This window comes from Embiotoca jacksoni, unplaced genomic scaffold (assembly GCF_022577435.1).
Source record: "Embiotoca jacksoni isolate LCO1_2020_lvr unplaced genomic scaffold, fEmbJac1.0.p SCAF_16, whole genome shotgun sequence".
Classification (NCBI taxonomy): domain Eukaryota; kingdom Metazoa; phylum Chordata; class Actinopteri; family Embiotocidae; genus Embiotoca; species Embiotoca jacksoni.
The window spans coordinates 5,575,001-5,602,436 of record NW_027185296.1 but is presented as its reverse complement, the minus strand read 5'-3'; the positions used below and the strand labels follow the sequence as shown (position 1 = coordinate 5,602,436).

At 41.1% G+C, this 27,436-nt stretch overlaps 1 protein-coding gene across 1 annotated transcript in view; it reads left to right on the top strand.

Moving 5' to 3' along the window:
- The window catches only part of faf1 (Fas (TNFRSF6) associated factor 1), a 62,035-nt gene that overhangs the window by 31,576 nt on the left and 3,023 nt on the right, over positions 1 to 27,436 (top strand). The window contains exons 11-18 of the mRNA XM_069150441.1: positions 57 to 120; positions 228 to 309; positions 7,449 to 7,603; positions 12,258 to 12,394; positions 12,510 to 12,598; positions 16,420 to 16,500; positions 16,922 to 16,999; positions 20,838 to 21,053. Of these exons, the coding sequence (XP_069006542.1) occupies positions 57 to 120; positions 228 to 309; positions 7,449 to 7,603; positions 12,258 to 12,394; positions 12,510 to 12,598; positions 16,420 to 16,500; positions 16,922 to 16,999; positions 20,838 to 21,053 (902 nt within the window). The remainder of the gene's footprint in view (positions 1 to 56; positions 121 to 227; positions 310 to 7,448; positions 7,604 to 12,257; positions 12,395 to 12,509; positions 12,599 to 16,419; positions 16,501 to 16,921; positions 17,000 to 20,837; positions 21,054 to 27,436) is intronic.

Here is a 27,436-nt window from a genome sequence, read left to right as displayed (position 1 = left end):
TTCCAGGAACACGCATTCAAAGCTCAAACATAAAATAATTTCTGTCCTCCTTGCAGTGCCAGAGAACAGTGAGAACGAAGCTGATGCCTTACTTCACTTTACTGCCGAATTTTCTTCAAGGTGAGCCACGCATCAGGTGCTGATTCAAAGACCGTTCGAGATCATACAAGGCTGGAATGTGTCGATGTTTTTATGAACTCTTTGCCTGTTGTGTGTGTGTCCCGTAGGTATGGAGAGACCCACCCAATGTTCTTCATTGGGTCTTTGGAGGCAGCATCTCAAGAGGCCTTCTATGGCAAAGCCAGAGATGTAAGTAAGCTGTTGGATGTTTAGGGCCTCATAGGAACATTTTTAATTTACTGAGATACAGTAATACAGAACAAAATCTTATTTTTCTTTCTACATTTAAATTTCAACCCCTTTTTTTTTTTTACTCAGTAAAAGATAAGAGGTACTGATGTTACCAGTGTTGGCCTGTCTTTTAGCACTGATGTCACTCCTGCTTCATGTTGTGCAGTCACCGATTGTTTTATGTGCAGCTTTCTTTGCTTAAGATAACACGGGGGAAGGAACACAAACTGAGCAGGATATAATTCCCTCTCTCGTTGTTAAGAGAGATACTCCTTTTCTCATCTTTTTCTTTCATTACTGAGCTGATCGGAACTTAAGATGGTCAGTATATTAACCTATTTCTGTATACGCTCAGTGTGGTCTTTTCCAGGCTGCAGTAAAGAAAAAGTTAATTACATTATTTTGTGAAAAGCTTTGTGTAAACCCACAAAGTGTAAATATGGAATATGATGGAGAGTGGATGAGCTGCTTGTGTGTGACTTTAAGTTTGAGTTGCTGACAAGGTCTGGTGGTTACACAATTCTCTCCTGTCGTAGAGGATGAGACATTGAAGACTGAGATCTTAGCAGTGCTTTAAATGCAGTATGTACAGTGTGAACCTAAATTTAGCATTTAAAATAAATTTCATTTCAATATCACTAACAGAACAGTAGAGGCCTAAAAATCTGTCCCAAACTTGCAACAACTTAAGGAATCACATATCAATGTGAACAGCCTGAAAAAGCATAATGTGCGAGACACAACTGAAAAAACAAAACAAGATAAATTTATCCAACAGGGATGTGATTGACATTTACAGCACAAACAAGGGAGGGCAAAAAATATCCAGACTACTTTAGCATGCAGCCTTTCATTGTTGCAGTGATGGCATTGGTGACTTGTATACTTACACAAAAAGTTTATTTTCTTATAGTGTTTAATTTGGACAAGGCTTTATAGTCACATTGATATAATTTCATTAAAACCCTCATCAAATTTTCACCCCGACAGCTGAGGCTTTATTTTTAGCTGTCCACTTTTCCCCTATGTTTTTTCAGCTTTTGTCCTTTTAAGGATGCTTGTATCAACTGACAGCTTGTGTGGATTACAGCCTTATTAGACTGTGAGGACACAGCAAGATGTTAGGGGGGTTCAGATCACCAGGCACACAAAGAGGGAGGGTGAAATAGATGACAGTAGGGGCACAATACGCAGAGCATGATCTGAAAAAAGAGGAGGCTGCGAAAGAGGGTGTTGGAAAAAGAAAGAGGGTGAGAAGAGAGGGAGGAATAAGAGCATGGGAGTTTGCAGGATAAGGGTAAGGGATAGAGAGAGTGTGAGATAAACAGTGATGGTAAAAAAAAAAATCTAAAGGGAAGCTTGGCGTCTTGCCTGTTTCCCAGCTGATCTCCTCTCCTAAGCCAGCACAATATGGCTGGTGTCTCTATGGTGTTCACACACTCTGTACTGTACCACTGTGCTCTGCACAGCGCCGGGGCAAAATACTACTCATTTTCACTGTAGTTTCTTTTATTCTGGGTGAGCTTGATTTAGCCTGCCAACTGTGCTGTGGTTAAAATGGCTCTAGAGGAGCTGCACATGAGCAAAGATGTTGCTTGAAAACAGAAACCATTTGATCTGTTCAGTGTTTGTCCTGTTTTGCCACAAGCCTCCTCGACAACAGGCCAAAACAGGCTGCTTTCGTTGGTTTTATTTCACAGTGGCATATGTGCACAATTACACCAATTCTTCCATCTTACCAGCCATCCCATCTTTTTTTGCTCCGTGCTTCCATTCGAAAAGGAATCAAGTTTTTGTGTCCTCGTCGTAGAAAAAGCCCACTTCATTAAGGGGATATTAGAATAGGGCAGATTTGACTGAAGGGGGACTACTCAGTGGGTTTATAAACAGAGGAATCAGTCTCACTCTCATAGCCTGGGAGAGGCTAATCACTAAGCAAAACACTACATTTGATGAAGTGTTTCTGAAGGTGTGTGTTGGGGGACTGTTGAGAAAGACTCAATCCATCCTTAATGAAAATGCTTTGGGCTGCAGAGCTGAGCTGAGCTGAGCTGAACCCTCTTGGGGATCAGTGGTTAGTCAGAGCGTACAGAGAGATAGGCCACCCATCACTAACCACGATCCTCACTAAATCCCCATCAACGCAGTGGTTAATCACTCTAACCCCACTCTCCTTCGCTCTCCGCTCCTCTCTCCTGTCTGCCACACACAAAGACACATCAAAATTCATAGCCTTGCTGGAGAGGGGAGTTCAGGGATTTATCACTGCCAAGTATCTGCTTTAAAACCCGGCAATAGCCTCGCCGAGTCAAGAGGAAAGAGCAGCGGTCAATCAGAATGACATATGGCGTATAGATGCGCGTATATCTGTCAGATCGACGGCTGTAAATCACAAGCGACACTGATGAGATATCGACTGCACCTGAAATGATTACTGTCAAGCATAAATATGCAGATTAAGAGTTAGATCAATGAGTGTGAGTAATGATGCAGGAAACAAAGGTATGAATATTGCTGGCTATTCATATATTTATCTGACATCAAATGTACCAACCATCAGTAAATAATAAGGTGCTTGCTTATCTAAAACATACATTCCAGTTTGTTAATTATTTGGACAGTTACACATTTTTTTTTTGTCCTTCAGGCTCAGTACTACTTTTAATTTAAAAGAAAACAGTAGCTGCTAGGTTTAAGTGCAAAGTCTCAGTTGAAATTTGAGTATGTTTATGCTAATTTTGAAAAAGATACATGTAAGATTTAAGCCTTTTAACACACTGTGCCCAAATGGCAAGTGTTCAAAAGTAATTGGACACCTGGCTTTTAAATGTTTCTCAGCCAACTGTGCATCATTTTAACGTTAGTTCACGCACAAAAAAACTGACTTGTGGCTCAGAATTGAATAAGATTGGCCATTTTGATTGAGCTGGAGTTGTCTGTCGATATGAGCAGTGAAGAGGTGACCGTGCATATGAAGAAAATAATAAATCAACTCAAATGACAATGAATTAAATTACCAAAACCTCAGAGGATTTATCAAAATATGCAGACTCCTGTTAAGTAAGGAAAACAGACAGACCAGGTTGGAGTTTACAACCACATTCACAACAAACCAGTAGAGTTGTGTAATAAAAAGTTCTCCGCACTGATGGAACAAAAACAACCTCAAAAGTACCTCATCTGTCAAACATGGCGGCGGTTCTGTTCTGGCTTTGCCGCGTATCGTTGCCAATGCAACAAGCATTTATTAATGATTTCACTGCTGAAAGACAAAACAGGATTAATGCAGAGGTATGCAGGAGCCTTCTGTGTGCTCACATTCAGCCAAATGCATTAAAACTCGTTGGGTGACAGTCAGTCGCTTGATCCACTTGCTGAAGACCTGACTGAAGGCAGAGAGACCTCACAACAGGCTAAAGCTGAAGGTGGCTGCAGTAAAGACGTGGTAGAGCATAACCAGGGAACACAGAACACAGGGTCTGGTTATGTTTATCGGTTAGACACTTCAGGCAGTTACTGACAAAGTTTTTTTTTTTTTTTTTTTCCACAAAATATGGCATTTAATAATAATAATGATTTAATAAGGCTTTACACATTTAGTGTCATTATTTAATTTAAATTTTAATGTTCTGAAGCACTGAGCCCAAAGAACACAAAATATGTGTAACTGTCCAAATACTTATGGTCTGGAAATTACCTATTTAGCTTTAGCAGCAGTGTGTAGTGAGCCTCTTATGTGGCTGGTCATTAATCAGAAAATGTTTTCCCACAGTGGAGGCAAGGGAATTCGAGCTCTTCATTTTAAACTATTTGCTTTTCCACACTGAGCCTGTCCCTCCCTCCATCTGCACCTCTCTGTATGTGTCTGTATCTCATTCACTGGGCTCCCTTGGCTCTTTTAAACGTACTCTATTTGTGATTAAAAATGTTTTATTGATGTGGCACAAATATCATCCACAGAAAAGGGGCAAGTGATCAGCTGCATATACACCATTAATTTAAATATCTGCTGGTGGGGAATGACGGAGAGACACAACGCTCAGTAAATGTTACACAGGAGTTCATAGGCTATGAGTTGTTCAGTATGTATTGTGATACGAGAGCAATAAAATCTGCTGTTTGGGTTTTATTAATGTTAGCTTTCCCTTCAGTACCGAGTGTCCTTAACAGCTGAGTGTGTGACTTCATGTGAAACGACTCTTGGTCTTCAGAAGTGTGTGGTGGGATTCGTTTGGTTGCATTGTGGGATTTTTTTTTTTTTAGCAGTAAGTAACGCCCAGACTATGAGCATTGTATATTTCATTCCACTTTAAAAAAAAAAAAAAAAAAAAAAAAAAAGGGCTCTATAAGGACATGAACAGTAAATAAAATGGTGAAAGTCAATATTGTACACCAGGGAGTAAATCTGGAGTGATTTCAGACATAGCTGGTAATACCTCAAGCATGAATGGAAAAGTGTCATTTCAGTCACTAAATGTATGAGCTGTTTAGTTGTAATTAAGTTTATAATATGAAAAATATAGTACAGGGACAAAGCATCGATTCAAAGAGGGTATTTTCCCAACTGGTTACTGCTGGTTCAATTGTACATTAAAATGCAGGGGGTTAATAACCTCTGCGCCCTGCTACATTTTTCAATAACTGTGTAGCCCACAATTAATTATCTTGACAAATATAAAAGTGTAGTAACATTGTTGAAGCTTTACCTGTCAGTGTTGCAGACAGGTTCATTTCATTCATACTTCAGGCAACAACAAAGTGTGATGACAACTGTGTTTATTGAGCAAGATAGTAATTTAGGTTATATTTAGATAATTTGAGAAAATGCCACAAATGGATATGGTAAATTAAATTCTAGTTATTTTGACCAAGAAATGAAAGTGTTGCAATGCCTCGATGTAGCTTCCTGTGGTAAGTTAGCAAGTCACCTAATTCAAAGAACAGGGATGATGTGAAGCAAAATAATAATAATAATAATCTTTCTTTGTATGTCACCTTTCATACAAGAAATGCATCTCTAAGAAAATAAAATGCAGTGTTTCACAAAAAAAATAATAAAATGTATAAAAACAGTTAACACAAGACAGACATTAATATAATAGAATAAAGTTAATATAAATAAAGCAAGATGCATTTTTAAAGGTGCAGTAGTGCAAGAGAGCTTTGGGCATAGCTAGTTAAAGGCAAAATAAAAAAAATATGGTAAAAAAAAAAAAAAGGATTCATGAATTTATGTAACAATATTTGGGATTTGTTAAACCCTTTAGATCTGTGGCAGACCTACACTATGTACTTTATGGTGAATTATGACTTTACAGGGAGGTGAGGCAAAAATCCAGCCCACCATTATGAGATCAGTAGCACATCTGTTTTTTTGGACCACAGATGTTTCCAGAGGCCTCATTTAGGGGGCACCACAACACAAGACAACATATTCAGCTCAAAACAATGCTAGTTTGTTTCATTAGAAAAAGTATAAGTATTGTAAATTTTGGTAAAAGTAAATTTATTTTTAAATGTGGTGATTGTTTAAACTCTCTTATCGATCTACCTTCCGAGTAAGAGGCGATTGATTATACAGAGTGGGAACGCTGTTCTACTGTGTGAAATCTTTAGTGTCTCTCACACACACAAAGCAAGCTGAGATTTAGGTGAACAGGTGTGAGGAAGGGCTATGGGGTCACTATCTCGCTCAGGTTGGACCTAGTAATTTAGCTGAACGGAGGGATTTGCTCCTCCCTGCTAAGACGGGCAATACAAAAGATCTGACTTGAAAGCGGAGAGGGAACAGAGGGGTACGGACAGTTTAACTAAGATGAAGGAGTTCAGTTGGCCAAAAATGCCCACTTTGATTAGTCTTTACACTTGCTCTAATTGAGCATGCATGTGTGCGAGTATGAGTCCTTCTCTTGTGGCTGCAGTTAAGTTTGGGCATCTGTGCATGTGTGTTGGGACGTCGGCATTTGAGTGTGTGTCAGTGTGGTGTTTTTTTTGTTTTTTTTATGTTGTAAAACTCTCCCCTCTCCTCACACTCATTCCTCTCTCAAAGACTGAATTTGCTTGTCTTCTCAGCATGAGTGTTTAATCTTTTCAGGCTGTTGAATCGACCCAGTGAATGAGTCCCCAGCTCCTTCTCTCTAGGAGCCCTGGAGATTATTCTAAAGCACTAATCGTTGAGCAAACACAGCAGTGCTCTCCCGTTCCTATTCTACACAAGCCACAGTATAGCACAACTTCTTCTTTCACTTCCCCTCACGTTTTACGCCCTGTGTAGATTTTTTTGTATTTTGGCGCACGTAGCCTAGATTACTGTTCCTGAGAAACAGACGCCTGGACTCCCCCCTCACAGCCGCGGGTAAAAATGAACTAAGCAGAGATGGAGAGTTTTTCCTATTTGTTCTTTTATAGCAAGAGAAGTGACATGTAATTTAAAGAGCATTATTTCCAACATTGTCCCCTGGAACCTTTTATGTTTGTGGGTGTGTTTGTTTTTTAATTAGATTGTCAGTAGGGAGAATCTAGCAGGCTTATATGATGGTGTCAATATCCTTGGATTTGGAGCTTCGTCAATATTGTCTGGCCCTGCCGCTACTAACCTGAACAGGCTGCTGGCATTTGGTGTAAAATAAATAGAGTGATTTGTCTGTTTTGTTTTCTCCATATCTTCGTCGCCTCCAAGAGAAGTTTTATTTACACCGCTCTCCATTTGATTTTGTGTGGTATTTGCTTTTTTTGCCAGTTGTGGCCTCGCTGTTGTCTGGAGGAGTCATGCTAGCTCTGCACCCAGAGGTGTCTTATGTCATTTTATGTTCATGTCATGTGGAAGTGACACTCATGCGTGGCTAAGAGATCTCGCACAACAAATGAGCACAGATTTTAGAGCAATGCATTTTTTTAAATGTCACAATATTCTTCTTATCTAGTCATCAGACCTGTAATGTGTAATCCCTTGAAGTTAAAGCTAACAGTTGCTTTTCTGAAAAGGTAACACAGCTTTGCAGCCTGAAGTGATTCAAAGACAAATGTCCCGAGAGCATCGATGGTGCATCTTCTAATACTCCACTCCTCCAATTCTCCATCTCTGTTGTTCTCCACAGAGAAAGCTGCTGGCCATCTACCTCCACAACGACGACAGTGTTCTCAGCAACGTCTTCTGCTCCCAAATGATGTGCGCTGACTCTATTGTCTCCTACTTGAGCCAGAACTTCATCACATGGGCCTGGGACGTCACTAAAGAAGCTAACAAAGCCAGGTACTGTCGACCATAGTTATTTCACAACATATTGTAGTTGTGGTATGAATTTAGACAACTTTTTTCAGTACTATCCTTGCTTAATAAATGTGTATCAGGTAAATTTTATTAATTTTGTCACTATGAACATATGGGACTAATAGAAGAATTTCTTAAATGCTGACTGACTGAAATTAAAAAAAAATGATGATCAAATTTTCACCTACTTGGGGTGGACATACAAATTAGGAACAGTTAGGACAATAGTTCTGCTTTAAAATCTTACTGTTGTGGCACATAGTTTAAGCTTTGCTGAGACGGTGTCAAGACAAGTGTGGATTCAACTTAATTCATATTTTTTCAGTTGTATTTTGTGATGCACGAGTATCATATTGCCCTGCAGTATTGACATTTCCTGTAACTGCGTTGGCCCGTGTTGCTACAACCGTGGTACCAGGAAGTTTCCTGTTTTCGCAGCTAATCAAACACTTGATACAGCTTTAAACTACAGCCTTTAATCTTTAACTGATCAGACAGGTTTAGAAGAAGTTGTAAAGTCAAATACTTAAGTGTAAAAACACATGTCACTATATAGATGATCACCCATTTCTCAAATCGTTGTGAATTCTTTTACAAAGCTAAAACTAGCGGCGTCTCTGAGTCGAATAATAAAACTAGCGATTAAAACTTTTGAAAATCGGTAAGATTGATGGTAAAAGCAACAATATGCAGTTTGTTTTAAAAATGATATTAAGTGTTAAAAGCTGATTTCAGTCTTTGCCGATCCTGCTACGTATCAGAATCATACTGTATTTAGTATTGCTTTTTGTCTTCTGTAAAGTTTAGTAGTGCAATAACTGAACCTCTAATCCCTGACTGCATGCTTAATCCTTATGTTTTATTTATAAGTGACTTACTGTCTGGAGGAGTGGACTGTTTGCATAGATACTGAGGTGTATCTAATAAAGAGGATATTGAATGCATGTTGGTAGGAGAGCAACTTGATTGTGAGCTGAGGGCTCTGTGAACTGCCAGAATACTCTGTTTAGGGAGCAGTGAGGAGCGTGCTGCTATCTTCTCCCGGTATCATTGTTTTTAATAGTTTTCTCCTGGAGAAGGTTCATGTAGTTTTCATTAGTGCCTTCTCCCATCCTGCTGCCTACTGCTGCATTGCTCTTCAGAGTCAGAAAAGAGATATTTTGTTATGCCACTGCAGTGGACAGGAAGCATTAAAAAAAAAAAAAAAAATAGTCTATAAATGCTAGTGTAGGCGGCACCTCATTTGACACAAAAACAGCATTTTAAAATCAATTTGACATGCCCTTAATGGCTGGCATTCAGCTCTCCCTCCACCGCTCACACCCTGTATCTCTGTCTTCTCATTCTCGCTTCAGCTTCATTCTCTTTCTGAAGCTCCGAGGTTGCATGCTAACAAAAGGCGTTGTGTTTGCATGGTGAGGCCCCTGATTGGGCAATCTTGACTAAGCTGTCTGAATAGAGGGTCAGTGGGAGATGAAGGACTCCCTTGGAGTCCAAACATCTCTATCTCTCCATTTATCCTGAAGGTCCCAGCACAGCTTCAGAGCCCTGTGTTATTTATTGGTCTGTGCAACACCTGTTTGTTTCACTGGTCCGTTGAATGAGACTGAAATTTCTCACCGGAAAGTAAATTTGAAAATGTATGTGGTCTGCGATAGATGATCAGCTCTCCTGCAGGTTCAGCTGTTGAGCAGTGGCGAGTCAGATGTAAAGGTGGATGTGCTGAAGGGTTGCTCATTATCGCTGTACCCAGGAAGAGTCTCTCCTCTCCAACTTCCCTCCATCTTTTCCTTCTCCTGTCTCCTTCCTGATCTTTATTTCTCCTCTGCTAATTTCACTACCTCAACTCTCTCAGTCTCCCCTGAACCTCCAGAGTTAAGCCTGCCCTCTGGTAGCAGCCATTTAAGAAAGACTCGCACCCTGACCTCACCCCTCCATTATTTCTTTTAAGAAAATGCCCTCCTTCCTTCATTCCACTCTCTTTTCTCTCCTATTGGCCTCCTTTGCTTTTTGCCCCAGCTGGGCCTTTTTATTGCACATTAAAAGAGAGGCAACATCTGGAGCTTTTCATCGCACACAGCCAGTCACAGCTTTGCTGCTAACGCATGCATGCACATGTGCACACTAACTCACTCACACATACACTGCCGCTCTACGTTCTCACGCTCTCTGGTTGATCCAAAGTGACTGGTGATTGGCATCAGTCACACAGGCTGTTAGAAAGGTATCCTGATTGTGTGTGTGTGATAAACCTGCTGATATTGGAATGTGCCTGTTGCTTGGCTGAGTGTATTCTCACAGGTTTCCCAGTTAAATGATTAATTATGCATAAATGCAGTACTGGTGATTGGATGCCAGTGTAATTGTCACTCATGGGAAATGAATCTGATATATCGTGCAGGCAATATACTGTCATTCCACATGGCAAATATTGAAACTATCAGTCAATAAACACATTGAGAGTAAGTTATTTGTGTTGTGTGTGTGCATCGTGCTTCCTCAGATGTATTACACCTTATAATCCATACGAACATGTCTGTACAAGCGCTCTGAAAAAAGTAAACTAAGGTGACTCTATGCTAATCTTTTGTAGATATTTAGACAGTCAACACTCTAATATGTACTGGACTGCAGTGTCACGCATCCCAGTACAATGTAATACAAGTGATCTTGTTGCTAATTAATTAGTTAATAGTGTTTAAGTGTGAATTTAATCGCCTTTAAAGTGTGAATGAGCGTTTTAATTTCTATAGGCAGGGCTGGAGCAATGTGCAAACCTGTTCTGTACACTTGACTTCTCCTCTTGACATACTCCTACCTGAAAACATAAGTGGTTCAGAGAGAGAACAAAATGTCACTTTCATATCAAAACATGTCCATAACAAAAGTGTGTATGACACAGTGAGCTATCAGAGTATCCGGTTCCCATACTGCTTCCCTGTACAGGTGGCTGGCAAAAATATTCCCTGCAGTGCTACTGTACTAACCTGACTCATCAGCTGCTCAGTGGAGCAAATGTCAGGTCTAACCAGTCGACTCACATCTTCACGCACCACTTTGATGTGAAGAAATGCATGCTGACAGTCCAGAGAAACATTAACTATTTTCGCTGTCTGCATATGCGGTGAGAAACGGAGATGGGATGGGTGACAAATTAGAAGCTGTCAGTCACATTAACCATCGAAGCAGAGTCTCAAACGCACTTTTAGTTGCAAGTTCCACGCAGGTGTTTCATCTACGTTTAGTTTCCCCCTAAAGGTTTTTTAGAGGCTGCAGGTCTAGTACGGACATTACATTCTTTACCAAGTTATATTATGGCTGGATGAGAGTGCCGAACTCATCACCTCAGTTCCTGGAGCAGCTTGACTTCCTCCTGCCCTCTGTGTTGTGTCCGTACTTGTTCGTTGGATGAATTCATAAGTGCTTCTCATTCTGGGTGCTGCGTCGGCCTCATTCTGAGTGACAGCGCACACATACATGGGTCCAGGTTGTGTTTGTAGAGCGGGCCTTTTTATGTGGTGATGATGATTTTCATTTGTGGTGGACTGACTAACTTAGTTTTGAGAGAGAATCCGGAGCAGGTTGGCTTGTGCTTGATGGGAGATTTAAGATTGGGTTACCCTTCAAGTTAGTGTCCATTGTTCCCCTGGCCTTTCATTACAGGTTAGAGTTTCCTTGTGGGCTATTGTTATGGTCTGGCTGGGTCGAGGTCTGAAGAGGGACAAATGTCAGAACAAAATGATCTGTAAGATTGAGGCTACCCAACTTTTTCATTGCAAGTCGAGGGTCATTCAAAGTTCAATATTTAGAAAACTTTTGTCCACACTAAATCGCAAAGTATTTTACACTGATCTTTTAGTCTGGAATCAGTATTATTAGCGTGATCTGGTATGAATAGTCTTTTAAGATTTACCACAATGAGCTCAAGTAGTCAAATTCGCAGTTTGAAAAGTCTGCAAGTTGCTCCATCAGCTTTGGCTTCATCTTTTAATGAGTTACGCCCTCTCAGGCAGCATCTCTTCTATCTATCTTCTTAGTCTGACCTGCTGTGCCTCCATCCATTCCATTTCTTCTCTATTTTACCAGCCAGTTATTAAAGTAGATCGTATTAAAAGGCAGGAGAAAAAGCTAATCTATATTTGCATTCAGTCTATAGCAATTCATTAATATTATGACATTTACAGGGAGCTTGGCAGAGCCCCGGCTGCCTGCTACCCTTTTCCCTCTCTGAAATGTTAATTTAAAAAGTTCTGTCTTTGTAATGGAATAAGAAATCCTCTCTTGCCCTATCAATTCTGGGTGTCTGGTGAGGAATACTAATTCATCTACGGTTCCAATTGAGATAGCATGTCACTCTAATGGAATAAGAAAATGCAGAATTGGTTTTAAAGTCCTTAATGCCACGAGTTGTCTGTATTTCTCTGTTCTGCTGCAGCCTGAAAAGTATACGTCTCCATTTCCCATTGTTGTAAAAATACTTGTGTGTTGCACATGCTTATGTGCATGCGTGTGTCTGCTTTATGCATGTTTTTAAAATACAGGCTCTGAAATATAAGTTCAAGTCCAAGAAAAACAATTGGTTGTATTAAATAAAATGAAGAAGAAAATGAGTGCGCTCAATTATTTTGTTTTCCAGACTACTCACCATGTGTACGAGGCACTTTGGCAGTGTTGTGACACAGACTATACGGACATACAAGACAGACCAGTTCCCCCTTCTCCTTATAGTCATGGGCAAACGCACATCCAATGAAGTTCTAAATGTTATTCAAGGTAATGATGTTGTGATTAACCGTTTTAACTGTCTGTGATTTATTTAAGAATACAAAGATTAAATTGCACTTTTTGGGGGGATTTTGATTGTTTTTTTTTGTTTTTTTTTATTCAGGCAACACAACAGTGGATGAGCTGATGATGAGGTTAATGGGAGCGATGGAGATCTTCACAGCACAACAGCAAGAGGACATCAAAGATGAGGTAATGTCTGAGAGGAGTCAGGAAGTCTGTGAGTGCAGGAGACACAACAGTGAAGCTCGGATTCTTAAAGATGTAGAAAATGCTTTAGATTATTATTTAAAATAACCACCCATGGTTTGCTCATGCACAAAGGACCTTCTGTCCTTTCAAATAAAAGAATCTGCTCATCTTCATTTTGGAGACTTCAGTGGCCGGGAGAGGTAATATTGACATCTAACTTTCCATGTAATACAGTTGGACCACAGCACAGGAAGCAGGACCTGCTCCTGTTTGCTAAACAAGCCGCTCTGTTACTAGTCAGTCTGTCCACTGTATACCAGCGGCTTCATCTATTTTATTTTCCACTTTTGTTTGAAGGAGCTACTTTAAGCTCAGTCTGAGGACAGAAATAGACTTTGAAAGTACTAATATCCCAAGAAAAAAACTCAAGTATTCATTTTTAAGACTAATTTAGGTGATTGTTTGAAGTGGAAGCAATGACTCCCTGGTCTCTTCTGGTTTCTTTTAAAAAAAATAATAATACATTTTTGCACGTCAGGTTTGTGGTAACAACTTAAACCATTTTGACCTGTACAGGTTTTTTTTTTATGATTTAACTAGCTCTCCCAGTGGTCTTACTCAGGCAGCTGAGCCATTAAAAAAAAAATTTTTTAAAAAATATCGTGCTTTACAGATAAATTGCAACATGTTGGAACAAATTAGCAGGCATCGTTAAACTGCGGCATACATGCACTGACTAGCAGAGCACCACTTTACCATTTCATTCCTCTTTAGTTGTCCCATACTGTGTCAACTATAGTATTTGGTCTTTGAATAGGTTCAGGGCTCTTTTCCACCTCCCATTCACTCCAGTTTGAAGGTAACACTGCGCTGCTGTGTGTCTGTCGACTCCCTCTTTTACTCCAACAGACAAACACCATTTAAGGTTGCACTCCATAGAAGACAGTGAGGGAAAAGTGATGCTAGCCTTTTATGTCATAGACAGGAATTAGGGACAGTATGACAAGGAGAGGCTTTCACTGACCCTCTTCAAACACCCACTGATATGTTTACTCTGTGACATCAAACGAGAGAGAATGAATGACACACTAGATGACGTTTTCCGTCCACTTTGAATTGGTGTAGTCCTGCCAAGCTGCTTTGTTCTCTTTTATATTCATAAGTTATGGTCGTATAAATATGATAAATTAAAACGCAGTCTCTTGCACTTAAGTAGTAGAATATATGTGTAGTTAGATATGTGATCATCTATAAGACTGCGTTTCTCATTCCTGTGTATCGCACATAAAATGTTTTGGTTTCGGTTGTCTGAAATGATTAACTTTTCTGTCAACAGCTCTCTAATGCCGCTGTGCCACTTATTTTGGACTACTGTATCTACAGATGACAGATGTCACGCTGTATTAAGTATTTAACAGTGAAAGAGTCAGTCAACTTAACAACCTCTCTAATAATGCTATTGTGGGAATAGTAGTTAAGGAATGAATGTCATCTCAGACACACCCTGAGGGTTATATTTCCTCAGCTGAGTTCAGTGACAGCTATTTTCTCTCTGTTGTTAATGTCTCTGCTATGCTCTGGCTTCATTGTGAAGTATTCAGAGTATGTAAATTAATTGTTGGCTCATACTGGATGTCATTAGATTTCTTTCAATATAAGTGTCACTGTGACACCCGAGTACATGTTTTTTTTTTGTTTTTTTTCTGCAAACCACATTTTCATTTTACATATAAGCCGAAGTCTCAAACACAAGCTCCTGTACAAGAGAATGTACATTTTAAATCAAGACCTGACTGATCACAATATGAGAACTTGAGCAGACTTTTGATGCCAGTTTTCACCGCTTGACCGTTTCTGTTACTCTATTATGTACATGTTTCGCTTGGTACCAAGGAACTAACTGAACTTAAACTCTGCCCCACCCACGCTGGAAGACAGATTTGATTTACTCCCTTTCGTTGTGATAATGTCACCAAATGACAGTGTAGAGAGTATAAGTGACGATAAGAGCATAATTTACGAGTCTGATCATTCATTATAAGAATTAGTAAACAGAGGACTTAAGCATATCCTGCATGACTGCCCTTTTTGCATCTCTGGGGTGAGCTCAACCTCAGCTTCTCTAATGTCATCTTCACTGTTACAGCTTCAGGTGAATTTCCTTCTTTCCCTACCTCGCTTCCTTCTTTCTTATTTCTGTTTTTTTTGTTTTTTTTGTCTTTTTTGTTTTTACACCTCACCTCACCAAAGACAAACTCAGACGGGAGCACAGACACACACCCAACCTCAGACATTCCTCTTTGACAGTGACCTTTGTGTCTGTCTGGAAATGGAGCAGCTGGACGGCCACATCGTGACTTCAACCAGCCTCACTGACTCGCCAGTCATTCCTGCTGTGTTTTCTGTGTTTTAGCTCAGTAGTTAGTAATCAAATGACGACTCACTGCAGGGTTTGTGGTTCGGCATCTTTCAGCAGGGCAGGTTTTTTAAAAGCTCAATTTCAGGTCATTAAATATGTGTTTTATGAGAAGAATTAGCAGAACTAATCAGTCTGCAGTTTTGGGGATGAAAATGTTTTCTGAGCAAAGTACTGTTAATAAACAGTATAGTTTTGAGGTCAGTTGCTTGTTCAAGGGCAATAAACAACAGCCTGCAAGGTCCACAGAAAGGAACAGTAAGTTTTATTTTCTGGATCTTTTCACTGTAAAGTGACAGTGAAATATGAGCCATTAGTGCGAAAGTTGGTTCTGTTAAAGTAGCTCAAAGATCCTTGGTTCCAAAATTTACCAGCAAATTAAAAAGAGCCATTTTCAGCTCTTTTCATTATTTGTTATTTGTGAGCAAACATGAAACGTGTGACAGCTTGCTTTTCTGAACACTAAGTGTATCATCTCCACTAGGAAGACTGCACACGTCTAGCTGACTTGAGCAGCAGCCAAGATATAGTTGTGGAATATCTGTTTCTTTTTTTTCATCCAAAGTTAAGGCCCCTAAAGTCCCGCAGTGTTTGAGCAACATGTCAGATGAACATTTCGATTCATGCCTCTTCACATTAGGCCATTCAACGCATTTGAAAACATGTGACAACAGTTCAAAATGAGTACCAAACATGAATTACTGTGTGACTTGTTTGCGTGACTCAGGGCCAGTCTATTGAAGGCAGCCACTTTTGATGCTTTTGTCCCTCTCTGCCATTCTTTTACAGTGTCTTTTCAATGTTCATCCATTATGTGGGGCAAAAGCACAAATGTATCTTTGCATTTTTCAATTCAATACAACAATGCACACTGCCATGTTGCTTAGCCGCTGCCTTGCTGCACAGTAGCCCTCTGATCATCACAATAAGCTTACTTTGCCATATCCGGGCTGGCACACAGCATGGGCCTTCAGAAAATAGAAAACTAATGGCTGTGCACTGTTAACACAATGGACACTCGTATTTAGTCCCCGTCTTTATAAAACACTTTGTAGCCACAGCAGGTAGAAAGAGAAAGGCCGTCTGTCCCCTTCCCTCTGTACAAACAGGAAGAGAGAGGCAGAGTGAATGAATAAGAGAGGGAGGGTGAAACTGAGATGAGGAAACATAAAAGAGGCTCAGGGTCTGTTAAATGACAGCCCGGTCACAATGAATTCCCCTCTGGTGCTACTCTTTCATACCTGGTGTTTGTACGTAACCGCACTTGACATGCTGCATTTTCTTTTGCTCCGTTCTTTCTTGCCTCCACACCCGCCACCTCAACTTAAATGTTTTGTCCTTGTGTATCCTTTATTGTGTTGTTAGTTAATGGGACCTACTTTTCTCTCTCCCTCCCTCCACCCAGGACGAGCGTGAGGCAAGAGAGATGGTGAAGAGAGAACAGGACGAAGCCTACCGTCTGTCTTTAGAGGCTGATCGTAAGAAGGTACTTTCAAAGTCAAACAGATCGTCTTCACTGTTGTGTTCTAACATCTTCCAACATGTCCCTGGACGATATTTTGAAATTAAACTAAAACCTTGAAACGTCCGGTTTTGAGTAACTAAATGTGTTCAGTCAAAAGTGCTGCACTAAACAGACACTTACCAGGTACTATTAAGGGTTCAACAAAGAAGTTTAAGCGGAGCTAATTGTGTTTTTTTATTTTTTTTATTTCATTTTAAACAGGCAAACCCAAATTTATTTATTTATTTTTTTTCATTTTTAGAAACTTAAATTCCCATAAAAACAGATTATTTGGATCACAAATAAAACATCATCAATAATTAATCAATGAGTATATTAATGAATTGTTGTTATTTTTGGTCCCGCTGTCCCATTTCATGAAATGAATTTCCTTGTTTTCCAGAGAGAAGCCCAGGAGAGAGAAGAGGCCGAACAGGTTCGTCTGAACCAGATGAGAAAGGAGCAGGCGGAGGAGAAGGAGGTGAGAACAACAGTCATATCAAACCCATATTCACATCATCTAAATTACTCAGATTAATATTCCATGTTTATCAGTGCAAGGCTTCAACTGTAATGTGTTTTGCCAGCGAACAGGAACTGCGCAATTAGCTGTTTTATATTTTTTTTATTTTATATCCGTCTTGCTGTCATGTCACAATAATGAGTCAATTAGATTGTGGTTTTGGTGAAACCTGCCAGTCAGTGAAAACCTGCCAGTCAGTGAAGCCTGCGTAGTGTGGGGCATACAGCCATCTGAGTCGAATTATATATCCTAATTACAGCGGGCCCAACCCCTGTTAGTGTCACCTTCCACACACACAGTTATTGTCCTGTTTAACTGCTTTACACTGGCATCGCACACAACCTCATGTTCAAGCTTCAAGAGAACAAAAGACAGAGGCAATTCATGTACACAGGCCTGAGCACAAACATACACACAACCTAAGCAAACACACATATTCATTGGAAAACAATTATTGTCTGTGAAAGGGGGGGGCAAACACACACACACACACACACACACACACACACAGGCAGACACAATGTCACGCATACAGGAAAACAATAATTGTCTGTGAGGCTGGCACAAATGTTGTATTACAGTCCATAGTAAAACAGTGGACTCCTCACTGATTGTTGTTTACTCAACAGCAGGGAGCCTGAGGGCAGTCAGAGGTATTGGGTGACCCGGCTCACTCGTGTGATTTGTCACTTCAGTTAAACAGACAACAACAAAAGAGCTGTGGACCTAGCCTTCTTAATTATATCACTGTAGTCTACTAACCAAACTGTGTGTACACGCCTGTGTATTTTAAACGACAATAGCCATTATGGCCTTGTGTTTCCCACTTATATTAATTTTCTCTACCAAAGCTCAACGGTCTCCATGGTGTCCGCTGTGCTAACACACTGTGTTGTGTTCATGCTCCAGTCGAGACACTCATACATATGAGAACCAGGAGCAGCTGCTGGACCTGGACAAAGGAAACTTTCTTAAACTGTTAAGGAACACCTCAAATGGATGAAAAATGGTTCGCTTTCTGTTTTGTCATTACTATACACACTGCTTTGTTGTGTGTAATTTCACTTCTGATGAGCTTAGGTCCAGACACACTTGACAGACAAAAAAGTTGACAGAAAATTGGGAGTTGACACCCGTTTTCTTTATCATCAATTGTTTTAATTGCAGATTGCGCTCCTGGGCAATGCCCCTGAGTATTTGATTGGAAAAAATAAATGTTTTACAGCATTTATGGGCAACCATAGAGGTTTAAATACCAGTGAACTGGTACAAAACAAGTTCACAATTAATCAGCAGTTGATTGTAGAAGCTTAAATCAAACATTGAATGAAAATTCCGTTTTTAAAACAAACTCAGGACTTTCACCTGGGAGACTGGTGTTCGAGTTGAGACCGCAAAAGTCATCTTAACATAAGTTACTTGCATGTCGTACGAAAAATCACTTATTTATACCCAAACCATCATTTTTTTTCTAGACCTAACTACATGGTTCTTGGTGCCTAAACCTAAAGCACCTCACTTTTCACTGTTATGCGAGGCAAAATGTGACACTAACACGGTGTCCTGTAATGGACTGATAGGCGTATAACACACACTGGCATTATGTCGGGTTGCAGAACCAACGTCTTTATGTATCTACTCAATTAAAGGCAGTTGTCCGATTCAGGTGTTAACATAAACACCATTTGCCACCAGAGAGAGGACGATGCTAGTGGGACTGCTTTCTCTGTGATTTTGTGCCTTTGTGCAAAGAAACGGGAGATGAAAGTAGGAGCTGGTGAATTGGGGGTGGTGGGGCAGTGTGTACGCGTTTCATGTGCCTGTGGGCTGACATTATTATTTACCTCCTTCAGGGGGTCTTAGCATACAGTTGTGTGGCTGTCAGGTCCCCCACACCCCCCACACCCCACCCCACCCCTATCATCTGTTTGCTTTCTGTGGTTAGCCGAGCAGAGCTGCAGAGGCAGACAAATGGACGGAGAGATGCTCCTGATTATTTGTGTGGAGCTACCTGGGCCCGAGGCTCCACCAGACGCGTGTCCTGTGGTTTTATTTAGGGAAGCTTCCTCTCACCTGTGTGGGCGTTTATGCTTGTGTCTGTGGTTGACTGCCTGCATTTGTATGTCCACCACCGCACACACTCCTGTGTGTGTGTGTGTGTGTGTGTGTGTGTGTGTGTTTGCCCCCAGGGGCCCCTTTAACTCAGTCAGCATCAGCTCTTATACCTGAGGGAGCTGATGGCGAAGCGGCACGCGCCCTACCCTGCCCACCCAACACCAGAAGCTGCTAATGAGCTACTGTTGTACACTCTTATGAAATATAATTGCATTATGGTGTGTAAATAAAGCCGGGGCGTGTTGTCACAGCATATGCTCCCCGGCTGGCCAAACAGGAACAACAAGCCGGGGGAGGAGGAGGTGAGGGGCAGCAGCAGAAAGGAGAGGACGGCTCAAGGGAGCAGCTGGAGCATGTTTTTTAGAACTCAGGAGAGTTGATTAGCTTTGCTGTGGAAGATGACAGTTGACGGTTGTCTTTGTGCTCGATAAGCCAACCTCACACTGTTGTTTCGACAGGATCATCAAGTTTAGTGTCTGTAAAATAAGCTTTTTCTTCCGATGAAACAAGACCTTAAACTATCTATAGTAGACACTGACAAGTGCAACAGGCTCAGTCTCAGGATGACGGACAGCAAGACCGCACGAAAGAAGATTAAGCTTGGCTGTTTTTTAACGTAGTGATATGCTACTTGGCAACCTCCTGAGCTACGCCAGGCTTCAGGGAACAGGGTGAGACACAGGGCAACTAATTTAATAACATTCATAGGACAAGAAGATCGTTTAATTAATGTGAAGCAACAGTGCTGCAATCAGACTCTGGGAGCAACTTCTTGGCTTGTCTTTCATACATGCTTGGATAGTGTGTCATCATCTTTATTACTGCCAGTGTTGCTGTTGAGTCTTTGGTTTAAGTTTACTATAAACACAGACAGTAAGAAATCATTTCTCTCTTGTATCGGGGAAGACTTTGTATAAGCTTCCTGGCTTCCTTCCTCTGTCTTTTATGCTTAAATGTGCATGAAGATAAATTTGAAAATATGTTAACTAGGAAGCCATTTGTTCTCTCGTATAGAAACTTCGGACTGATTTTGCAAAGGGTGCTGAATTATAGGGTCCTAGGATGGAGGGGGGGTGTATACTAAACACGTTGACCCACATAAATGAAACTCCATTGACTTAATTTTATAGCATCATTGAATTAATTTAGTTGTTCCCTTTTTATTTTTGTCTGCCTGTCACAATATTACTCATGCTGACTTTGCCGTTAAACAGTACAAATAAAACAAATAAATAATAAAGGCCTGGGTCCACTCATCTATTGCTCACAGCTTCAGTTGTCGCTGTGATTATGAAACCCTGTTCATATGAAGGTCAGCAACCAGTGGGCGTGGCTAAGTGTGACAACACTTCGCTGTTGTCACACTTAGCCTTCGCGCTAGTGTTTTGAGGAATTGAAACCCGAGCAAGAACTGAATTTTTTTTTTTATATATATATCTTCACTGATCATTTGTCAACATGGCTTTGCATGCTGCTCACATTGGGGGAATAGTCTCTTTTGTTTACAGCTTTTTGAGTTTCGGCACACAACGTACATCATAGGTTGGCCAACGCCGATTGGTTAACGCCTGCTTTAATAGTTTAAAAAGTAACCTTAGGTCTACGCCCAGCATGATTCAAAGACTGGAATCAGTCCTCAAAATTCTAAATGTACTGTACTGACTGGATTTTCTTTTTGCAGGCGATCCGCTTGTCATTGGAGCAGGCCCTACCTCCAGAGCCCGACGAAGAGTCAGTGGAGCAGATCAGCAAGCTGAGAATCCGCACACCAAGCGGCGAGTTTCTGGAAAGGCGTTTTCTGGGCAGCTGTAAGCTCCAGGTCCTCTTTGACTTTGTGGCCTCCAAGGGATACCCCTTTGAAGAATTCAAGCTCCTCACCACCTTCCCTCGTAAAAATGTGAGTTGTACACACGCACGTCCAACGGTTTCTTCTGCTCACACATTCATACAGCCCTGCGCAAAGTGTGGATGCTTTCAAAAATAATGTCATGAATAGTTTTCATACCAAGCACCGTACAAGGTGCTTTGCAGGTTGGTTCTTCCGAGCGTCTTGGACGACTTGCCTCAGTCCTCCAGTGGGTTTAAGCTCTGTTGTGTGGTCTGTCCCTTCATGTAATCTCAGACTGTTTTGTTGAGATCAGGGTTCTGTGGAGGTCATACCAACTGTTGCAGGACTCCTTGTTCCTCTGGTCTGAAAAAAGTTATTTATGACTATGGTTGGATGTTTTGTTTGGAGGTCTTTGTCATGCTGCAGAATCAATTGGGACTAACCAGATGCATCCGTGAAGGTATAGGAGGAGAATCTTAACATCTAAAGTCCTGTGACATATTATAGACCACTACATTCGTAGGTGTAGTGCTGCCAGAGCGTACCAAAACCATGCCCCACCCTTATTTTCTCCGATTGAAGAAATAAAATGTTCACAGTTCTCTTGATCCTGTCAAATTCATTTACATTTTTGAAGTGCTAATCATCAGCTCATCGTCGTTTCTGAAGCATGTCTCATGCAAGAGAGTCAATAAAAACGAATCAAATTATCAAAAGTTGTCATTGACATTTAAGGTGTGTGGATCGATTCATGCTGCTGAACTGATGAGTTGCCAACTACATTTCGTTGTATCTTTTTACGATGACAATAAACATCCTTATCCTTATGATGTCAACTCGTAGCCTAGTTTTGATCCGCTACCATTTGCCCTGTTAAAGTCACTGCATTAAACGATAATACAAACTCAACACTTCCTGTATCCGTTTCAAATTGAAAGCCCTATATATAGCATTTCAGTAAACATAAACCCTTCATTTCTTATAACGGCTTTTACTGTGAAACATTTGCAGTGTTTTGACTGAAATCAGACAGTAATGCTTTAAATGAGTAAGCCGGATCAACCATTTAAAATAGCATCATTCTCTCGTCGATTTCATTAATGTGATTAAAATATGACAACCAATTTATTGACTATGGTTTGTAAAGTTTGCCACCACGGTGGTTACAAAATGTTAGAAACTAGCCACAACTCAAATTGCACTTCACCCCTGACCACACCTGAGCTGCTCAGTTCACCAGTGGAGTGGAAAAGACTTTGTCCAGTTTCAGTTCTGTGCAGTCCTTCTCTGCCCACACAACTACATTTTTCCCAACCGCAGAAGAGTCTCAGCAGGTTACTTCTCTGCTGGAGAGATCCACAGCTGTAATTGGCTTTTCCATTTGGGCCCGAGCTCAACCTCAGGCGACGGCTGTGGATGGAGAGCAGCGGGGACAAGCTGTTGAGACTGATTTAGTTTTTCTGTCTTGTTTTCCGTATAGCTTTATGTTTGTCTGGCTGTTTGTGTGCTGCAGCAGCGCTGCCGCGTCACTGCCTTTGTTTGCTCCCACCTGTGATGGAGAAAGTTAAGCCGGGTGTTTATCCATCCACCTGCCCACGCGTATTATTTAGTGAATATTAATTAGTATCAGTCCGTTGTGAATACAGTACACTATGATTGTGTTAGGATACAGTTGTCAGCACTAACAGTAGTATTCTCTGTGGCTCTTCTGCTGACGCCCCGGCAGCGCTCGGCTAGCTACAACTAGTCATTAGAGGGCTTGGTCGCCACGCACTGTGGTAGCAAGCTAATGAGCACTGTTTTAACTACCAGTTTAATTAGCCATGCTGCTGGAAACAATAATGGGATTTCCATTAATCAAGAGAGGAGTGGAGGGCTGGTGTTGGTTGTATAGAGGTGTGTATGTGTGTGTATGTATGTATGTATGTATGTGTGTGTGTGTGTGTGTGTGTAGGCTTGCCCAGGCAGTGTGCCATCATAGTCTGTAGAGACCGCCGGGGCACAAACACCTCAAAGCAACACACACACATTAATGTGCAGCTCACACTCTCCATTTCATCACAATCACACACTTCAACACATGCACAAATATTTTCAAGCAAACACATGCCCCACTCACAACTTTGTCACTTAAAGGATTCACAGTTGTCTCTTTATAATCAAGAGTAAACATGTGTTGGAGACAGAGATAAAGATGTGTCTGCATCGCAGATGAAATTCCGGCAAAAACAGGATGGGAGGATTAGAGGGGGAGAGAAGCGAGAAGAGGATGGTGGCTGCAGAACTCGTCAAAAAGAGAACAGAGAAGACAAAAGCTTAAACAAAGAAAAGATTTAATCAGAGAAACAATCTGAAAGAGAAAAGGATAGAGAAGACAAGTGGAGAAGATATTAAAAAGAAGAAGATGGGAGATAATTCCAGAAAACAGAAATGCGAGAGATTTGGGGAAAGAGAAGGAGGGAAGCAGCTCAGTGGTAGTGCCAGTATGAGGCTGTGAACACAGGCCCCTGTCTAATCCTGCAGCTCTGTGTTGTAATTAAATGAGAGAGAGCATAGAAAGCCTCCATCCCGTCCAGACGCTCTCACTGTTGCTCTGCCAGGATCAGAGGATAGAGGATCGACCACTATTGCATTTGTAATACTGCACAACTGTTGAAACCTTTTTTCCCTTTTCTAGTTTTCGGCGGCTTTGTGCAGTGTCACTCTTTCTGTTGCTATCACCCTCCTTCGTCAGTCGGCTTTATGTCATCTCCGCTCGCTCAGCTGGAGCACAAAGTAGCCGGTTCACTCAGTCCAACTGTAAAAAATGAAGAGGAGCTGGGTGTAATATTTTTGGCCATAACATTATTCACCAGGAGAATGAGCTATGTTGTGAATTATTAAATCTGGTAGCACGGGCTTATTCCCATTTTAAACTTGAACCACTTGGAGGTTCACACGTGTCTGATTCATGCTTTCGCCACCTTCTTGTAACTTAGCCAATAAATGTCTATTAGTCTCCTCTTTTTGGACTCCGTCTCTTCCCCAACATTTGGTATCAGTGGCTTATCTCTTCAGCACTACAGCAGGCCTTACACTGGCATCATTTGTACTAGGCTTAGCCGTGCTCAGGGAACTAACCCTTTCTCCGTTTCTATGACTGTCAGCGAGTTTGAGGAAGAGGAGGAGGGGGACTTTTAGTGTTTCAGTTTTCAGCTTTTCATTCAGGAATTTCCTCTTTTTGTCTTTGATACTTGTTGAACACAAACCTCTGTTGAAAGGCCCGAAGTCTTCCTCCGTCGGCGCACGGTGAATATGTTTAGACTGCCGTTATAATAATTTGCAAACGCCTCTTCCTGACTGGCTGCTCATAGATACCCGAACGCTGTCAAAGCAGTGTATTGGTTTTCTCACTGTGATACTGTACTCTATTTCACCTTCTCCTAATCCTTCTTCCAGCTCTGAGCGTGAATTTTCCTGAATGATTCTTAGACAAAACCTGAGATGCAGAGAAAATAAACAAAGGCTTAAAAGAAGCTGCGTTCTGCACTGAAATAGATTTTACATCTGTTATACTGGCGTGTTTTGTTTTTCTTGTCCTGCTATCTGAAAGAGTCACAGGAAGACTCACAGGAAGTTGAAGAGAAGTTTATTTTGAAAGTAGTTTCACTGTGAATTGCTTTCCTCTGGATTTCTTCTTCTTATGATATTCTCTCCTTATAACACAGAGCACAGCTTCTTAGAGCTGGGTGGCACTTTTTGCCGACTCCAAAAGTTGTGTTTTGCTTCTTGTTACTTCTCTTGGATGTTTGAGCGTCGCTGTGCAGAGTGATTTTATGTGCGGCGTTAAACAGTCGGGCCGTTTTCTTGCGTCAAGATCTCCTTCAGTCGGAGTTTAACACATGTACTGTTCTCTGCAAAGGTTTTCAGCCCTTTAAATGTTTAGATTCCTGCATACTGTCAGGGAGGCGTCAGGTTGGTCCCAAACACATTCTGCAGCGTGACGGGAACCAAACATGCAACCATAAGTAAAAAATAACTTGTCTTCAGCCACAATAAGAACAAGGAGTCTTGCAGCAGATGAATTGGCCCCCGCAGAGATGTGATCTCGACATTATCAACTCAGTCTGGGATTACATGAGCAGACGGAAACAACTGCCATGATTTTATGACATCACAACTTGTTGGGAAGCCAATATGCGACTTATTGAAGTGTGATGTGTGAACGTGAACCACTCGTGAATGAACCTTTCAGTGAAGTAAGAAATATCGCAGTCCAGTCCGACCTTGGAAACTAAACATAATTTTACATTCACAGATTCTGAATTTTTCCACGATGGAGAAGGAATAGATGTAATTTGTATCCGAGTTATTGAACTATTTTGTGAAAATCCAAATTATTATATAATTCAGTGCATTTGAAATGTCTTAAAACGTTGTCTACTGGGAATATTTCGCATTAAAAGCAGTAAAACTCAGCTTAGTTTTACCGTCGGGATCTCGGCCCCTCCTCACCTTTGACCTTCTCCTCCTACTCTTCCTTCCAGCTTTCCCTCCCTCGGTCTCCCTTTTCTCTCCTCTTTCCTTCTTCTCCTGCCTCTACTACATCTCTCTCTCTCCTGCTCACTCGGTCACCATCTTTTCTAATTATACTTTTTACTCTCCAGCTTTTGTGCTTTTTCCATCTTTCCCAAATTTGTATTTACTCTTAAAAACACTTGAAAATTGCTCTTTAGATATCTATATTTTTAAGCTCCAACATGTCTGTCTTTATTATTTACTCACTTCACTTGCTCTCTCATTTTCTTTTCTTCTCTATTCTGTGTTTTTGTGCTTTTTCCTCCAGTGTTTCCCCCCCTCCTCCCTCCCTCTCCCCCGTCCAGTCTGTGCGGCGCATTTCTCCCTTTGAAGTGCCGTATTCTGCTCAGTTCTTTTCTGTTCACGCCCCAGCGCTACGTGTTGTCAACGCTCCTGGCAGCAGATAATGATCTCCCACTGCTTTTGTAATTGGCCAAATAAACACTTGACAACACTAGTTAAAAACAGACAAGTTATTTGGTTTTAATTAACATAGCAGGGCCTGTAATGGCTTCATTAAAAATGCGTTATTTCAGCTGCACGTTTGATTATGTTGGAAACGGACATCTTGAGGGCCTGTGTTTATTTTCCTTTTCTTTTCTTTCACGGCTGAGCGTTGCCGAGTGTCGCCTCCTCTCTTATCAATGTGTTTTATTCATTTGAATCAAGTGACTCACAACTGTGGTATTTATTTTAAACTTCACATTAACTACTAATTATGTGGTTTAAACTGTGTTGAAATGTGCTGTTTGATAATGGCAAAAACACGGGCTTGATATTAGCTGATCATTTTATGTCGTGTCATTTCTCATAAGCAAAGAAAGATAAAATATCAAATATTGCCGGAAAGCACCATCTGTCTTTTTGTTGGGATCCAGTTTTGAAATTAGTCTTTTTAATGCGCAGCTCCTCCGATTATCTTTTTAGATTTTGCTTTAGGCAAACACAGCTTAATTCAGATCTTATTCTCTTTATTTCTGTCATTTTAATTAACAACTAGAAAATCTTTTTCCTAGTTGTTAATTAGCTGAAGTTGCTATTTAAAAAAAAAAAAAAAAAAAAAAAAATTAATGCAATTTAGTCAGCTGAAAATCTCCAGAAAATAATTCATTTTTTAAATTAGTCAGACAGTTCCCTAATTCGGGCAATTAAGTTGATCTAAATAGGCTGATGAAGATTATATTGACTCAAGGTTAAAAACAAACTGCAAAGCACAGAGCTAGATTGTGTCTGTCTTATGTATGAATGTATGTATGTATGCATGGCTGTGTAGGCGCAGGAGAAAATATGGCTTAGGCAGAGCAGAGGAAAAACAACAGCTTTGTTTGTTGACAGATGCCTCCATGCTTATGGTCTGTTAATTGGATAACAATGTAAACAATCACCGATGGCGCCTGTCTCCTGTGTCAGTGTGGCATCTTGTTTCCCTACTTTCTTTTTCAGAGTCAGATGCTGCTCCCCCCCCCCCCCACCCCCCCCCCCCCCGTTGTCTCTCCCTGATGGACCACGTGCACAAACTCTCCTGATTTTCCTCAGAACGCGTGCACACACACACACACACACTTCTATGCAGTCCACAGACACACGTCGACACACGCACGCACACACCTGCTCCACCCCAAAGCCTCATTTACTCCTACCTGATGCTGTAGTGTCATAACAGCCTGTCGGGTTCATTAGCATGGCAGCCATTTGTGATGCGGCGCTCCTGAGGTGGGAAAAGGAGCACAGCAGCCCCGTCGGTCGCTTTCCCCCCACCGTCGGGATGGAATATTTTAGCACACACACACACATATATAACCTCTCCTCATAGCATCTCGCTCCCCACTGTGCTATGAGGCAGTTGACTAGGTGAGGGGCATAAGGTTGATGTGGCAGCCCCTCCCTGCCCACAC